The following is a 17,129-nucleotide window of genomic DNA, read 5'->3' as shown; positions in this document are numbered from 1 at the left end:
TGACCCCACGGGGTGAGATCTTGCGTGGAGCCCCAGATCGAGGGAGATTATCAGTGGTCTTGTATGTCTTCCATTTCCTAATAATTGCTCCCACAGTTGATTTCTTCAAACCAATCTGCTTACCTATTGCAGATTCAGTCTTCCCAGCCTGGTGCAGGTCTACAATTTTGTTTCTGGTGTCCTTTGACAGCTCTTTTGTCTTGGCCATAGTGGAGTTTGGAGTTTGATTGTTTGAGGTTGTGGACAGGTGTCTTTTATACTGATAACAAGTTCAAACAGGTGCCATTAATACAGGTAACGAGTGGAGGACAGAGGAGCCTCTTAAAGAAGAAGTTACAGGTCTGTGAGAGCCAGAAATCTTGCTTGTTTGTAGGTGACCAAATACTTATTTTCCACCATAATTTGCAAATAAATTCATTAAAAATCCTCCAATGTGATTTTCTGGAAAAAAAATTCTCCATTTGTCTGTCATAGTTGACGTGTACCTATGATGAAAATTACAGGCCTCTCTCATCTTTTTAAGTGGGATAACTTGCACAACTGGTGGCTGACTAAATACTTTTTTTCCCCCACTGTATTTGACTAACGTTTATTTCAGAAAACAAAGAAAAGGCTCACAACTAGAGGGCAAACATACTGTAGGTACAAGGTTAGCGTTGCATAATTTACATTCTTTGAGTCAGTGGTGCACGGAGCGGGTTTCCTGCTCTCTGCTCTCACCTTGTTCCTCTCAAACAGCTCAGTCTGGATGGTCTTGAGGTCAGTGTCCAGGGCACTGGCCGCCTGCCGCCGTTTACGGGCCAGCTGTTCTTCAAGGTCCTCCGTCTGCGCACGCAGCTTCTTGTTGTCCCTCTCTAGGGACAGCTTCTCGGTCTCCAGACGCTCCCGCCGGCCCCACTCAGCAGCGTTCTCCACCTGCAGGCGCTCCATCTGAGGAGGAGTGGGAGGAGGGAGTGATGGTGGAGAGGAGGGAAAACAATGTAAAATCAGAGGGAGAGGACGAGGTCAGAGGGAAAGTTGAAACAACCAATCGCTGTACCATAGAGGAATATAGAGACGCCTCCCTGCAGTCAGTTAGTCAGTCAGAGCACCAGTGTCCAGGTCGTGACAGTAAAGCCCTTTGTAAACGCTCTACAAGTGAAGAGATGCTCCATTAGCATTTTATCATACTCTCCTTTCCTTCAGCCCGGACTGCCAGCCACCACAGCAGAGCCATTCAACATGCACAGGGTGTATTCCCACAGCTGATATCCGAGCAGCACAGAGCAGAGAGGATGTTGCTGCTGGGGCAATGAGGAAGAACAGAGGAGAGGGAGAGAAAAGAGAGGAGAGGCGTGAGGCACGTGGGGCTGACAGCGGGCTGGCGTCGGGCCCCCAGGGGCCGCTGGGACAATGTGACATGCTCCTCTGAGGGGGGACAGGACATGGGAGGAGGGCTCTCTAAAGAACACTTCAAAGGAGAGGACTCATTCCGCTCCACCATGAGCCACAGGCGTGAAATATACTCTCTAAAAATGACAACTTAGTACGTCAATGACACACTGCCCACCCAGCCAGCTCCCAATGCCACCATGTCGACTAGTGGGTAACATGGAGTCAGAGACGAGAGTAAACTTGAGTTTAATTGATGTTGAATGGGCTGAATTACTCCCATTAAGTGTAAAGGGATTTGAGATCTATAAAGCTATGTAAGTCCAGTCCATTACAACCCATTATAGATGGTTAAAAGCCCACTGGCTGTGTGTTTAAGCCTCACCTCTGCACGTAGCTCGGCCAGTTTCTTGTCCATACTGGTGCGTGCTCCCAGCTCATCCTCCAGGTCCTCCGACATACGACCCAACTCATCCTGGTGTACCTCCTTCAACATGTTCAGCTGAGAGAGAGAGAGAGCGAGAGAGAGAGAGAGAGAGAGAGAGAGAGAGAGAGAGAGAGAGAGAGAGAGAGAGAGAGAGAGAGAGAGTGAGCGATATGGATACAGCCAGACAGCAGGAACTACTACAGGTGTTAAGCTCCTTGGTAAGACTAGATAAATATGGGCATCCGTGGTCTTAGTGTTAGTTCTCTCTCCTCCTATAAACTGAGCCACCTTCAAGGATGATAAATTCCCATACAACATAATGTTCTCACTCAGCTGTGCAGGCTACAGTGGTTTCTCCATTTAACATCTGAAATCCCACTGTGGTCCAGGTACATATTACACACATGCCACATCTCAACCTTCTCCTCTCCTCTCTGCCCTTCATGATATCCGTACAGATTCTTCAGTCTTCACTGACTACCTTGCCAGTCCATTCATGGTTTTCCAATGACATCGACACACACACATGCACAGCTTATCTGCTCTGAGCACAGAGTGCCTCCTAGTGGCTTTCTCCTGTAAACACACACATCTACATTTTAGTCATTTAGCAGACGCTCTTATCCAGAGCAACTTACAGTTAGTGAGTGCATACATTTTTCATACTGGCCCCCCGTGGGAATCGAACCCACAACCCTGGCATTTCAAGCGCCATGCTCTACCAACTGAGCTACAGGAGGCCTAAAAAAGAGTCCTTTAATGGAGCAAATAGGCAATGGTGACAAAAAAAAATATTACAACTCCACGGTTACCTGCGAAAAATGTCAAAGTTGGGGGGAAAAAACAAAAAGGTGCCGCTCTGCAATTCATTTTTTTTCAACGCATACAGATTTGCTTTCTTTTAGTGACATGTCAAGTGCCTCATCTACAGGGCTACAGTCCAAAAAGGTCAGTTCAGTTTGGCAAAAAAGGGGTGAACTACGAGAGTGAACTATCTGCAGGAGATGGCCGTTTCCTTTTTCGGACTCTGATGGCGAGCAACACAGAAAACGTGAATTTCTATTCTTAATTTTTTTTGTTACCATTATTCTTCTCTCAAAAAGGACATTAACGTTAATAAATAAAGAGGACATTGAAGAGTCTGCTTAGAAGAGTGTCCCAAACTATTGTGTCTATGTATATATTTATATACAGTGAGGGAAAAAAGTATTTGATCCCCTGCTGATTTTGTACGTTTTCCCACTGACAAAGACATGATCAGTCTATAATTTTAATGGTAGGTTTATTTGAATAGTGAGAGACAGAATAGCAACAAAAAAATCCAGAAAAACGCATGTCAAAAATGTTATAAATTGATTTGCATTTTAATAAGGGAAATAAGTATTTGACCCCTCTGCAAAACATGACTTAGTACTTGGTGGCAAAACCCTTGTTGGCAATCACAGAGGTCAGACGTTTCTTGTAGTTGGCCCCAGGTTTGCACACCTGAGACGGCCCTGTATATGTGCTTTCTTGAGCAGGGGGACCTTGCGGGCGCTGCAGGATTTCAGTTCTTCACGGCGTAATGTGTTACCAATTGTTTTCTTGGTGACTATGGTCCCAGCTGCCTTGAGATCATTGACAAGATCCTCCCGTGTAGTTCTGGGCTGATTCCTCACCGTTCTAATTATCATTGCAATTCCACGAGGTGAGATCTTGCATGGAGCCCCAGGCCGAGGGAGATTGACAGTTATTTTGTATTTCTTCCATTTGCGAATAATCGCACCAACTGTTGTCACCTTCTCACCAAGCTGCTTGGCGATGGTCTTGTAGCCCATTCCAGCCTTGTGTAGGTCTACAATCTTGTCCCTGACATCCTTGGAGAGCTCTTTGGTCTTGGCCATGGTGGAGAGTTTGGAATCTGATTGATTGATTGCTTCTGTGGACAGGTGTCTTTTTACAGGTAACAAACTGAGATTAGGAGCACTCCCTTTAAGAGTGTGCTCCTAATCTCAGCTCGTTACCTGTATAAAAGACACCTGGGAGCCAGAAATCTTTCTGATTGAGAGGGGGTCAAATACTTATTTCCCTCATTAAAATGCAAATCAATTTATAACATTTTTGACATGCGTTTTTCTGGATTTTTTTGTTGTTATTCTGTCTCTCACTGTTCAAATAAACCTACCATTAAAATTATAGACTGATCATTTATTTGTCAGTGGGCGAACGTACAAAATCAGCAGATCAAATACTTTTTTCCCTCACTGTATATTTATATATCTCTATATGTGGTGTTTAATAAAAATAATAATAATAATAATAATAATAATAATAATAGTGTCCGGTTCTGGGAGTTGGTACAGTATGCCTGCCCTTCAGTTTGGCGCCCGATCTGGGGGTTCGTGATAGAAGGCTGAGAGGTGGGCCAAGGGAGGAGGCAGGGGGTTGTGTCTTTCAGAAGCAGGCTTCGTGAAGGTTAAAAGGAGGTTTAAGGTCCGTTGCTATGCCTTGCCCTCTTCCACTTTGATGGCCTGGGGTTTGATGGCTCCGTTGCATGGTGCTGGTTTGCCCTGCCAGCCAGGAAGGGGCTCCTGGAGGTTTCTGGTCATCAGGCCCCCCGACAGTGCCTTCTCCCCTCACCCACCAGCTGACACCTATCCCGCAGGGCTGTATTTAGAGTGGGTGGCTCACCTTCATGCCATCCTCCGGCCCCTTGACCCTCTCTCTGAGCCGGCGGCCCTGGCTCTTTGAAGCTGCTGTCTCAGCAGGTGTGTCTGTGTGAGGTGGATGTGTGCCAGTCTGCCAGGCTGTATTGACGTAGGTACGGGGGGTATGGCCATATTCCCATGGCCAATATGATGACAACACTTCTAAAACCACCAGGATGAAAGGGCTGACGTTTGATGCATTTACCCCGTTTGATGCGTGGCCTCAGAGGTCACGTATATGTCCCCTGGACGGGTGTTGGGGGATTAGAAAGTGACCCTCAATCTCACCTGTTTCATGGCTTCCTGCTTGGTCTTGTTCTGCTCCTCATATTTGAGTTTCCATTGGTTTAGCTCTGTTTCCAGCTTTTCTATGCTCTTACTGAGTGCATGCTTATCCCTGGGGAGAGAAGAGAGTTGGTTAAATACTACTCTAACAACATAGGTAATGACTATTCAACAGAGATGGATTACAAGCCTGCAGAGAACAATCTAAAGCATACACAATATTAGTTCTGAATATTTAATACAGGAAAATAGCTACGCCTATTGAATATGTTTTTGAAGGAAGAGACTTGACAGAACCTGTGTCCCCAAAATACTATGTAACCATGATGCCATCAAAACCGAGTTGGATAGATGTTATGGTTAACTAAAAGTGACAGCTGACTTCGATATTCTGGGCGAATATCTTCTGAGGTCAGCAGGGTGCCTATGACACTGACAGAATGAATGTTCCAGAATGTTGCAGAATAGCCCAACAGAAACCAGTCTTATAGACAGATGGGCTCTGCCAGATTGTTGGACCTGAAGATGCAGACAAATCACCAGCAAAATCAGCAGCCTCCAGAGAGCTCATAAAACAGTTATGATTCTAATGGAAAAGATAATGGGGCTGATGGTAGTGTTGGCGGGAGTGGGAAGCTGCAGCAGTGCCAGAGCTGAGCTCAGGCCAAAACAGGAGGCTCTGCTTGTAAATTATAAGACTGGCATCCCGGCCAGGGTGGAACAGAGAGAGACAGAGCAGTTACTAGTCTACACTTTCTATACACTCAACATTAATGCTAATTTGATAATGAAATATGATGGATGGATGCATTGTGAAAGGTGTCTCGTATGGCTCCAATTCCATACAAGCCATAATATATCTGAGGAAAGCACCTTCACATAATTAAATATTCCTCAACCTCTCTAAATATTGCCCTCCTTCTCCCTCGATCCCCTCTCCTTACTCGCGTTCCTTGAGCAGGACCTTCTGTGATTCGTCGAGGCGGAGCTGGAGGGCGTTGATCTTGCCGGGGTCCTCCTCCATGGCAGTGATGTCATCCCAGAGCAGCCGGCTGCGGTCCTGGCGACTCAGGGCAGAACGCAGGCTGCTGGCACTACGGGCGTCCCACGAGTCTGGACCCTCCGCCTTGGACCTCAGCACTGACTCCAACAGCTCCAGCTCCTAGGAGAAGGGAGGGAACGAAAGAAAGAAAGAAAGAAAGAAAGAAAGAAAGAAAGAAAGAAAGAAAGAAAGAAAGAAAGAAAGAAAGAAAGAAAGAAAGAAAGATAGAAAGAAAGAGGATATAGAAAGTGGAAGGGAGTGAGGGAGACAGAGGTTGTAAGTAAAAGGGAGAATGACCAGTTAGGAGAGAGGAATGAGGAAGAGGGATATATTTCATTCACTGTTAGTCTACACCTGTTGTTTACGAAGCATGTGACAAATAACATTTGATTTGATTAGATGAACCATGTAGTGGAGTCACCCCACTCTGAAACCCTGACGTCAGCCATCACAGCTCCACTCCAAGAGAGAAGGCTGGAGAGCGAAGCAAATATTTACTTTTCTTAATTAAACCCCACCAGGGAGACAGGTTTTTCCCTAACTCAACAGTGCCGGTACAGCAGCTATCATATTACCCCCTATCCCCATTTCCTGTCTGTAAAAAAGAAATTCCCAGGCCGTTGTGTGGTCCTCTGTAGCTCAGCTGGTAGAGCACGGCGCTTGTAACGCCAAGGTAGTGGGTTCGATCCCCGGGACCACCCATACACAAAAATGTATGCACGCATGACTGTAAGTCGCTTTGGATAAAAGCGTCTGCAAAATGGCATATTATGTTTGACGGAGTAATCAAAAACTGCCTTTTTTTTTAAAACAACACATATTTGTTATTCTCGTCCTTCTCTTCCTCACAGCTAGGATTAAGTATCAAAGGGTTGTCTCTGGGAGTCACGCAGGGCTCCGGACCCTCGGCCAACTTCCTGTTACTGAGAGAGCTGAGCACTAGAGCACAACCATCAGATGGGAGGAAAAACACAGGCTGTTCCCAGCGGTGGCCAGCAGGGGGACCTAGAGGTTAATGTATGAGGTGGAGGTGGGTGGGTAGCGCTGCTCCTCTCACCCAGCCCGCCACATGTGGAAGCACTCAGCATGTCTGTGTAAGACTGAGGGAGAGAACAATGGAGGGGCAGGAAATGGGATTGTATGTGAGCAGCCCCACAATGCCCAGCTCAGCTACATGCTGCTGTTTATCCAACAGTGATTTATTAACAATGGCCAGCTGCTTGCCTAGGAAGAGCTCTGTGTGTGTGTTGGCCCATGGTGAGCCACTGAGGAAGAATCTCACTGGACATTCTCCTCCAGGTTGTGTTGTATGTCTTCTCATTATTCACTTATTTCCTGTGTTCCCTTTGGCTACAGACTGGGAAACTGAGAAAGGTTATTGCCATTATCTTTCATGCCTGAAGTGGACCTCCTGTTCTGTATGAGTGTGAAAGTGTCTGTCAGAGTGTTTCCATGGAAACAGCAGCCCCCGTGTGTGAGTTGGCTGAAGGTCAAGTCAGATTGCTAATGACACTGATCTGTATTCACTGCTGCTTGAGCTGCATACAGCTGAACACTCCTTGCCAAGATACACATTTCCTAAAAACAGAAACCTCATCTTGTCCAACTCTCAACAACGACTGGGCTCCAATGCTGCAGTACCCAGTCTGTGCCCCCTGGGTAGAAGATAGGGTTGTGCAGGAGGGATTCTATTTTAAGAACAAAAGCTACACTCCAGCAGAGCTCCCACTGAGGCACAATGCTCAGGTAGGAAGACCTCAATAAGGCACAGCTGGAGGTTATGCTCTGAGCCATATCTGCTGCTAGCTTTTCATTAACAAGATGAAACGCTGGCCCAAATAAGTGACTGGTGCTCAATCTTCTACCAAGACCTCCAACCAACCTTTCCCCTGGCTCAGATCTGTGCAAACTATTCTCTGACTGTTCTGGGTTGTAGAGTATTATAGAGTCTCTTACTGATATTATTTGGTTCTAGAGTGTGTGACCATTCTCCCACCTTTTGTCGGTCAGGTTTCTCTGTGTCTACATCTCTCACTGGTTCCTGTTCTGGTGACCCGGGCCCCTCGCCCACCCTGTCCTGATTGCTGTCCACAAGGGGCTGTGAGGAGGAGGAGGATGGGGTGGAGGAGGAGGGTGGTGCTGAGGGGGCGTGGGAAGGTGAGGCCTGGTCAGCACGGAGACGCAGTGCTTCCTGTCTGAGTGTCTCGTTCTCGGAGGCCAGTTCCTGGCGCTCTCGCCGTGCGCCTGTTAGCTCCTTGGTCAGGGCGTCCAGCCTCTGGCGGAGCTGCCGCACCTCGTCCCGTGCCCGGTTCCTCTCGGAACGCACCTTGCTCCACTTCTCCCTCCAGTTGGCCGTGCAGTCCGACCACCAGCGCATGGTCTTCTCCATCTGGGCAGCTCGCGCCCTGGCCTCCTCCAGCTCCCTCAGACGCAGCTCCTCACGGCTCTCCCAATCCCCAGACTCACCCAGGCCAGGAGAGAGCAGCAGGGGAGGGCTGGAGCTGGGGGTGCCCCCCGTGGGGCTGGGGGTGTGGGTCAGGCTATCAGGAGAGCGGACCCTGTCCGGCCCCAGGCCCAGGCCACAGAGCAGGCCCGCCCCGGACTTAGCGGCCTCGGCCATGTGGGGGCTAGGGGTGTGGTTCATCACAGAGCCGATGATGATCCAGGGAGAAGCAGGAAACACAAGCGATGCTGTGCACTCAGGAGTGCATGGTCGTCTTTACTCAGTTGGCTACCTGCAGATTCAAACACAAAACAGAGACAATGGTTAGTTGGACAGTCCAGTACAATTTCCTTTGACCGTGGGTCTTCATTTTTTACACGTTCTAGTCTACTCCTATCCTATGATCATTAACCACAACTGCCACAGCAAAACATTCTGGTCGATAAATGAGTAACATAAAGTCCAGTGTCCCTGTGAAGTTCAGAAATATGTTCTCCTGCTAGGTGTGATCTGGGGCCAATCTGAGTAGGTGAGATACAATGGGCCATCCTCTTCATACTGTTCTGGTGCCAGTTACAGGAGGTTACAGATGAATGGTCACACGTTAGAGATTATCTAGAGCCAGTACAGCTTGAAGAAAATTGCAACGGTAATTTGCAAACAGCCAATGATGAGAAACAAAGCTTCAACTTGCACCATGGCAACCCAGTACACCCATTGACATCAAGCGTGTCCAGACTCAGACTTCGGCTTAACACCATGGCAACTTGCAGTCCCAAGACACTGATGAATTGGTTACCATAAAGGAAAGAATGCAGAAAGACAGAATGAAAATACTCTACAGACAGGTCATCACTGGTGTACCACACACCCCCACAGTCCCCGCAAGGCGGGGGCCCCCCAGATAGCATTTGAACAGGTCATAGAATTACAGGAAACTAGCTGTAAAACTGCAAAATTGTCTCTCAGCCTCATGGCAAAATGTGTAGAATAGCATGAGAATAGCTATAAAACTGCAAATTTTTGCAGGGTCATGACCCCTGCCAACCACATAAAGAGTTAATTTGCATTTGCTGACAGTGAGGGTAGACATGACAGACAGAAAAAGAAGAGAGGGGGAGAGAGGATAGTGTAAAAGAGAGAGCGAGAGAGAGAGAGAGAGAGAGAGAGAGAGAGAGAGAGAGAGAGAGAGAGAGAGAGAGAGAGAGAGAGAGAGAGAAAAAAAAAAAAAAAAAAAGAGAGAGAAAGAGGGGGAGGGGGGCTGAGATCGTTTGAGCTGGCATCTTGTAAGGGCAGAAACTGAAACTCTGATCACTAACTTCCGATCCCTAGAGGCAGCGACAGCATGGTTTATCTATGTATGAGAGTGAGGCGACTGAAGAGTCTCATAGGGCAGGAAACTTTGGTGTAAAAGGATATGAATTCTCAAATCAACCCCCCAAACAAACTCTCTGGAGTGTAAAACATGAGATGAGCCTGGAGTCTAGTGCAGAATCCCTCGCCTGATCACCATCAGAGCCTGTATCTGACAGGTTTACTGCAACTTAATCACACCAGGCCTATAACACAGCGGGTGTGAGGGAGACTCATTTAATGGATCAATTGCATGGCTGAGCCATAATAATTTTCTCTGGCTTAAGGAAAGCTGTTCTATATGCTGATGAGAGAGACTAAATACAAAAATACACCCACCGTAGGCTACTAGTGTGTGGCACACCAAACGTACAAAGATGCAACTAGTGGAATAAACATAGCAATGATTCTGCAGTAATAGACCAACACATTAGTCTCAAACACTGAGCAGCAAACTCACCAGTTCCCGTGAGTAACACATTTATGAGGAACGCTCGTACACCATGCTTTCTCTCAAAGATCTTGTCTAAAATACCATCTCTGTCTCTGACTGTTCTCTGCCTGGTCTCCGTACTAGTGGATTATCTTGAGGAATCTCAAACACAAAGGAGATGATATGAAAGACCGGGAGCAGTGCCGTCAGATATGTATTATGTATCTATGTAACACCTTCACTGCCTGCAGTCTCCTTGTGATGCATATTCTCCATTTCATGTTCATTAAGATTTCAGGGGGGGGATGATCTATAACATCTCACTATGCCATGCCATTTTAATGTCCCCTCCATATGAACTCCCTGCCTAGCCCCCCTAGTAGGCACCCACCTCTCTCAATCGCTCGCTCTGTCACTCCCCACCAGGGCTCATGCTACAGCTCAGAGATGGTGATTTGAGGCAGCTGAGGCAGCCCGGTAGAGTAAGGAGATAACCTCCCCCTTCTTTTCACCTGCACTGAACACTATCCCCTGAGAGTCTTGTCTCGTACTCTCTAAAAGGGAGGTAGAGACAGAGAGGGAGATGGTTTGGGCCCTGTCGCCTTTGTAGGACATCTCTGTCAGGGATATGTGACAACAAGCAACTGTCAGGGGGAGATCGCCAGTGAATGTTCCAGACAGGATGTCAGCCAATGAGCAACATACACAGAAACACACACACTTGCTCCGTCTGGACCACAAACCATTTCTGTTGTCCCCTCGCATGGAAAGGGAACGCTTTTATGGAGAGAAAAAAGTGAACATATACAGGTATGTGGAAAAAGAGGAGAACAGGTGAAGAGACTGACTCAGAAGATAAGGTGGAAAATTCTTCTATCAGCTAACTGTGGATGTAATCTGAACTGCAGAGAGGGGCAGAGTGAGGGAGAGAGAAAGGAAAACAGGGGGATACATGGTTCTTGTTAAGTACGTAACCTGAACCTCATCAGACGCAGACAGGAAGGTAGAATGAGAGCAGGAACGAGAGAAGAATGAGAAAGTAAGAGAAGAAATGAAACAGAGGGATAAAAGAAGAGCGCAGAAACCCAAAGACGTTGACTGGAAGAGATTGCATTTGGGTATAGAGGAGATAGGCCAAACGTTTCCCTTCTTATAGCCTGTGTCTGGCTGGGAGACAGAGGTTTTGAAGGCTGCAGCTGGACAAGACACCTGGGTGTTTTCGCTGTACATCCACAGTGGTTTAGACCTACATGGAGGGGACAGTACTGTATGGCTTCAATGAATCAATCAAGCACTAAGTTGCTCCTCAGGATCAGGATTGCAAAGAAAATTATCTAGAACTCCTGTGTCTATTTTGCAACTGTCTACCATGTGTGTAAAAGGAGGTTGAACAGTCTGCTAAAATAAGTTTTTTCAAACAGACAGACAGACATTTCACTTACATGTGGTTACACATAGGAAACATGCATACATTTCCATGGAGCGCAGTTGACAAAACCACAGCTACAGTACTCTATCTGTCGACACAGAAGGCTTTTCCTGTCACCTCATTTCAGAGGCCAGGGGTGAAGAGTTTGTGTCTGTTTATGGAAAATCACAGAGTGTGTATGGGTGCTGAGATAAAGGGCTAAGCTGTTGCGTCTCTCTACATATTGATCAAAGACCCATCTCAACAATATCGAAGCCTACTGACAGACTAGCATTTGTCAACATGCCAATCAAAACTTCAAGTTGTTCTTCGGACCAATCCATGACCTAGAAGGTCAGCTGCTGTTCTATCAATTAGCTCATTGGTTTGAATGGACTATCTGTTGTCTCCCTCTTATGGCTCCAGGGGGTATTTGTTCACCTTCACTGATCTGAGTCTTGTAGGGAAACATCAAAGAGGTGAACAAGGTATTGGACCGGAAGTGATCCTAATACTGAGTGACTACTGAAGACAGATACAATAAGCACAAACAAAACTCTTGTCAATGAACTCCAAGAGAAAAAAGTGGGGCAAATCAATGTGGCTCTACAACGGATGAGTGAAAGAATGAGTGCAAAAGGGAGCGAGTTTCAAAAAGACTCCAGACGGAGAGAAGAGATGGACAGAGACTGAAAACTAGAAAAGAAAGAACAAAGTAAAAGCTGGAGCTGAGTTTTTGCATTTCAATACATTCTGTTCCAAGACAGTGGTATCATGGGTCAGCGATCCCAAAATTAAATGCCTCTATAAATAAGCCGATTTCTCTGGGGAACTTCCTTTGGAAACTGGTTCCAGCTGGAGGATCCAAGCTCATGTGGGATGTGTGGAATCCAGCCGATAGCTGCAGGATATTGAGAAATGAAACGCAGACAGAGAGAGTAGAGTAGCCTTCACTGGAACCTACCACAGAGACGCACCACCACTCAAAGTAACAGAAACTAATATGAATAGATATGTTTTACTATAAAGTGTGTTGCGATTTTAAATGCACTTTAAATAAAGTTTGATTTGATTTTCACTGTAAGACAACCGTGACATTTATATGCAAATTCTATTCCATCTAGACTTGTATCTATGTGGGGTAAAATGGTTAGGGAATACAAGGACACAGTGCTGTCACTACACACAGCCTAGTGTTGCTGTGAGAAAACAGTGTCATCAGAAATAGAGGAGAGACAGTGACAGAAACTGAGAAGGAGATAGTTAGAACGGCCAGTGCTATTTAGAGGATGCAGGCAGAAAGTTCTCTGTTTACAACTGGATTCAAGTGAAAGAGAGAATGGAACAATATGATTCACTACTGCTGCTACATTCCCAATGCACTTTCCTATTTTTAACAAGACACACAAACAGTATCTTTATATAAAAAGCACAACTGCTTTAGTTGTTACAGGCTGTATTGTGCAATATCTGAAAGAGCATGTGTCCTAGTTGGCTACACTACAGCACCTTGCGGTTTTACACCTGAAACTGCCAAAGGTAGGAAGGAAGTCAAACAGGCTGTGCAGCCTAGGGTCTACAACCGCAGACTGAGGAAGTAATAATAATAATATGCCATTTAGCAGACGCTTTTATCCAAAGCGACTTACAGTCATACTTGCATGAATTTTTTGTGTATGGGTGGTCCCGGGGATCGAACCCACTACCTTGGCGTTACAAGCGCCGTGCTCTACCAGCTGAGCTACATCTTCCATCCAGCTGAGCTACATCTTCCATCTTCGTGAAGCGGAAAGCATTTTTTTTTTTTGGTCACTGCTTCATCCGTTTTTATCTGAAAAGACACAATGCAAACAAACCTGAGTGCTTGTCTCTGCATCTCTTTGCTTAGAAGTGCATAAAGCCACTTGAGCAGATCTGAGATGGTAAACCCAGACAGTTGTGCTATCACTTTCTCTAAGTGCTTTGAGATGTTGTGTTATTGGTGCTACTGTAGGTAAGACAAGACTATCTGGGGCAAACACTTACAGTAAATCAGCATAGGAGGAAACAGTTCACTTCACTACATCAAGTGACCTAAAAAGTACCAAACAATAGTCTCACCAAATATATGTAGGAGTGATGAAGTGAGAACTTCTGGTCCATTTTAATCTAGCTCATATTATTCAATGGAGAAAATCATTGACCGTGACTTTGGGCTCACTAATGTTAAATCCAACACCATCAGGAAAATGGGTCATGATTTGGTCATCTTGGTCTCATGATATTAAATCTTCAACAAACAGCAACAGCAGAGGGAAGCATTTTGCAAAACATAAGTACTAGAGACTTAAAAACAAGAAGGCCGAACATATGAACAGTCTGATGAATCTTTTTTCAGTGAAGCTTGTCCAAATACCGCACACAAAGTGTCATACCTCATTAAACTCTCACAGCCTGTAGTGCCTAACTGCTTTGGCACGTAAAAAAATCTCCATATGCTAGACTCCAGTAAAACAACAACAATCCATGGATTTTAGGGCTTCTTGTTTCCTGTTGGGGCCCTGAATAATGGAGGGGGGGGGGGGACAGGAATGGGATCTGAGTATCACACAGCTGGCATAGCAGTCTCCATCTTCTACATATCAATGACCAGAACAACCTGCCCTGGCTGTGACTGTGCTCTTAATAGGGTCTCCACCCAGCAGGATGAGGGGGGACAATGAGAGGGCCAGTGGACAGCTGACCAGCAGAGAGATGGGAGTCTGCTGGGGTCATCTCAGAGTCAGGGTCCAATGGTAACAGCCAGGGTGAGAGAGGGGCCTTCTGCACTGCAGAGACTGACTGGTACTGCTGCACATATCAGCAAATGAAAGCTCGCTTTCACTGAGGACATAAAGGTCAACACTAATGTGTCCCCACAAGAATAGTAAACGAACAAAAAATTGTACCAACTGGGGACATTTTATTAGTGTTAGGGTTAAGAGCTATAGTTAGTTTTAGGGTTAGGGTTAAGGTTAGGGTTAGTTAGGGGTTAGGGAAATAGGATTTTGAATGGGACTGAATTGTGTGTCCCCGCAAGGTTATTTATACAAGACTGTGTGTGTGTGTGTGTGTGTGTGTGCGTGTGTGCGTGTGTGTGTGTGTGTGTGCGGGGGAAAGTGATAGAATAGAAACTGACAGAGGTGTGAGGATGACTGAAGAAGCTGGCTGTTTTAATCCTGTTAGCTGGCATCAGGGCACAGAGAGGGGATGTTTCAACACTAATCAGCCATCAAATAAAGAACCATGACCTTCAGGGGCCCAAGGGGACATATATGTATCAGAAACATATTTCTAACACACACACATGAATTTACGCACGCACGCACACACACACAATCCCATCTTCTGTCCCTGCCTGTGAGTTTGTGTGTTTTTGAGAAACTGCCCACAAACTATTGGGTTTCCGCTCTAACTCATTACAGCAATGTGAGAGCTGAATGGATTCCCTCACCAACCCCTTCCCTCAGACTGGAGGTAGGCAGTGAGTAGAGGGCCAGGTGCATGGTGCTAACCATAGAAATACACTACTCAAAAAAATAAAGGGAACACTAAAATAACACATTCTAGATCTGAATGAATGAAATAATCTTATTAAATACTTTTTTCTTTACATAGTTGAATGTGCTGACAACAAAATCACACAAAAATTATCAATGGAAATCAAATGTATCAACCCATGGAGGTCTGGATTTGGAGTCACCATCAAAATTAAAGTGGAAAACCACACTACAGGCTGATCCAACTTTGATGTAATGTCCTTAAAACAAGTCAAAATGAGGCTCAGTAGTGTGTGTGGCCTCCATGTGCCTGTATGACCTCCCCAGCAGAACGTTCTCCACGGCGTCTCCAGACTCTGTCACGTCTGTCACATATGCTCAGTGTGAACCTGCTTTCATCTGTGAAGAGCACAGGGCGCCAGTGGCGAATTTGCCAATCTTGGTGTTCTCTGGCAAATGCCAAACGTCCTGCACGGTGTTGCACCCTCATGGAGTCTGTTTCTGACCGTTTGAGCAGACACATGCACATTTGTGGCCTGCTGGAGGTCATTTTGCAGGGCTCTGGCAGTGCTCCTCCTGCTCCTCCTTGCACAAAGGCGGAGGTAGCAGTCCTGCTGCTGGGTTGTTGCCCTCCTACGGCCTCCTCCACGTCTCCTGATGTACTGGCCTGTCTCCTGGTAGCGCCTCCATGCTCTGGACACTACGCTGACAGACACAGCAAACCTTCTTGCCACAGCTCGCATTGATGTGCCATCCTGGATGAGCTGCACTACCTGAGCCACTTGTGTGGGTTGTAGACTCCGTCTCATGCTACCACTAGAGTGAAAGCACCGCCAGCATTCAAAAGTGACCAAAACATCAGCCAGGAAGCATAGGAACTGAGAAGTGGTCTGTGGTCACCACCTGCAAAACCAGTCCTTTATTGGGGGTGTCTTGCTAATTGCCTATAATTTCCACCTGTTGTCTATTCCATTTGCACAACAGCATGTGAAATGTATATTCAATCAGTGTTGCTTCCTAAGTGGACAGTTTGATTTCACAGAAGTGTGATTGACTTGGAGTTACATTGTGTTGTTTAAGTGTTCCCTTTATTTTTTTGAGCAGTGTATAATTACTAATTCTGTTTTTGTGGTGCTAACCGTGTGGAAGTGGGTGTTTAGGAGGTGCAGCAGAACCTCCCTGTGTAAATAATTGAACCCCAACATAGTGTTTCCTTCACTGGACCCCAACTCCACCATAGTGTATGTATTGTTCACTCAGAATGTACCGACCTTGCCGATAATGAGTCTCAGTAGAGAGAGTTTAAGAATAATGTATTTAATGGCGATCAAGAATTGCCTGCAGTCTCCCTCTGATCCATCTAATCTGATGTGATTCATGTTTAATTGGTTAGAAGACGTGTCATACGCCCTTCATTTAAAAATCCAATCAGTTGCGCCTCAGAGTATATCCCGTCAGTCACCCTTGTGGAGAAGAATCAAGAGAATCACACCAAAGGTTTAACCATGAGCTGTTCATATAATTTACGTGTCAGCCAAAGGTAAACCCAGAGAGAGAATAGTAATCTGCAGGAAAACTGCTGTCTTGAAAGTTTCACTTCAGGTTGATACCAGGGAGCGATAGGAGGTGATGTGCAGTGCCACCCTGCAGGCAGCTTGAATACATGAATGACTAAACAGCAGCAGCCAGCTATGACTGTAAGTCGCTTTGGATAAAAGCGTCTGCTAAATGGCATATTATTATTATTTATTATTAATTAACACTGGGGCTGATCATGCTAATGACACAGCGCCTGGCCATAGGGCTCTGCTCTACCGCCTACAGGTATTACATAACGTTGTCTCTGTCGCTAACAATAACCAAGGATCTGAGGGGGAGAAGCTAGCTGCCTTCAGGCTACATTGATCTTGCAGTGTTGTCATCCATCCAGCACATCTTACATAGTCTGAGCAATAATTAATGAAGAGAAGCAGAGTTGTCTTTAACTCAATATACAATATGTTAACCATAATCTCTCCCTTCCATTTCAATCATTTACTTACAGTGCCTTGCAAAAGTATTCATCCCCTTTGCCGTTTTTCCTATTTTGTTGCATTACAACCTGTAATTTAAATTGATTTTTATTTGGAGTTCATGTAATGGACATACATAAAATAGTCCAA

At 45.8% G+C, this 17,129-nt stretch overlaps 1 protein-coding gene across 1 annotated transcript in view; it reads right to left on the bottom strand.

Moving 5' to 3' along the window:
* Positions 1–17,129, bottom strand: part of LOC311111266 (coiled-coil domain-containing protein 102A-like) — a 71,921-nt gene that overhangs the window by 27,595 nt on the left and 27,197 nt on the right. Inside the window, exons 2-6 of the mRNA XM_084153980.1 lie at positions 7,809–8,547; positions 5,715–5,932; positions 4,774–4,882; positions 1,757–1,873; positions 721–930 (exon numbers count right to left, since the gene is read on the bottom strand). Coding sequence (XP_084010106.1) covers positions 721–930; positions 1,757–1,873; positions 4,774–4,882; positions 5,715–5,932; positions 7,809–8,456 — 1,302 coding nt within the window. The 5' untranslated portion in view covers positions 8,457–8,547. The remainder of the gene's footprint in view (positions 1–720; positions 931–1,756; positions 1,874–4,773; positions 4,883–5,714; positions 5,933–7,808; positions 8,548–17,129) is intronic.

This window comes from Coregonus lavaretus, assembly GCF_964263955.1.
Source record: "Coregonus lavaretus genome assembly, chromosome: 37".
Taxonomy (NCBI): domain Eukaryota; kingdom Metazoa; phylum Chordata; class Actinopteri; order Salmoniformes; family Salmonidae; genus Coregonus; species Coregonus lavaretus.
Note: the sequence above shows the minus strand (reverse complement) of the source record. Positions and strands in the feature narration are given on the sequence as shown.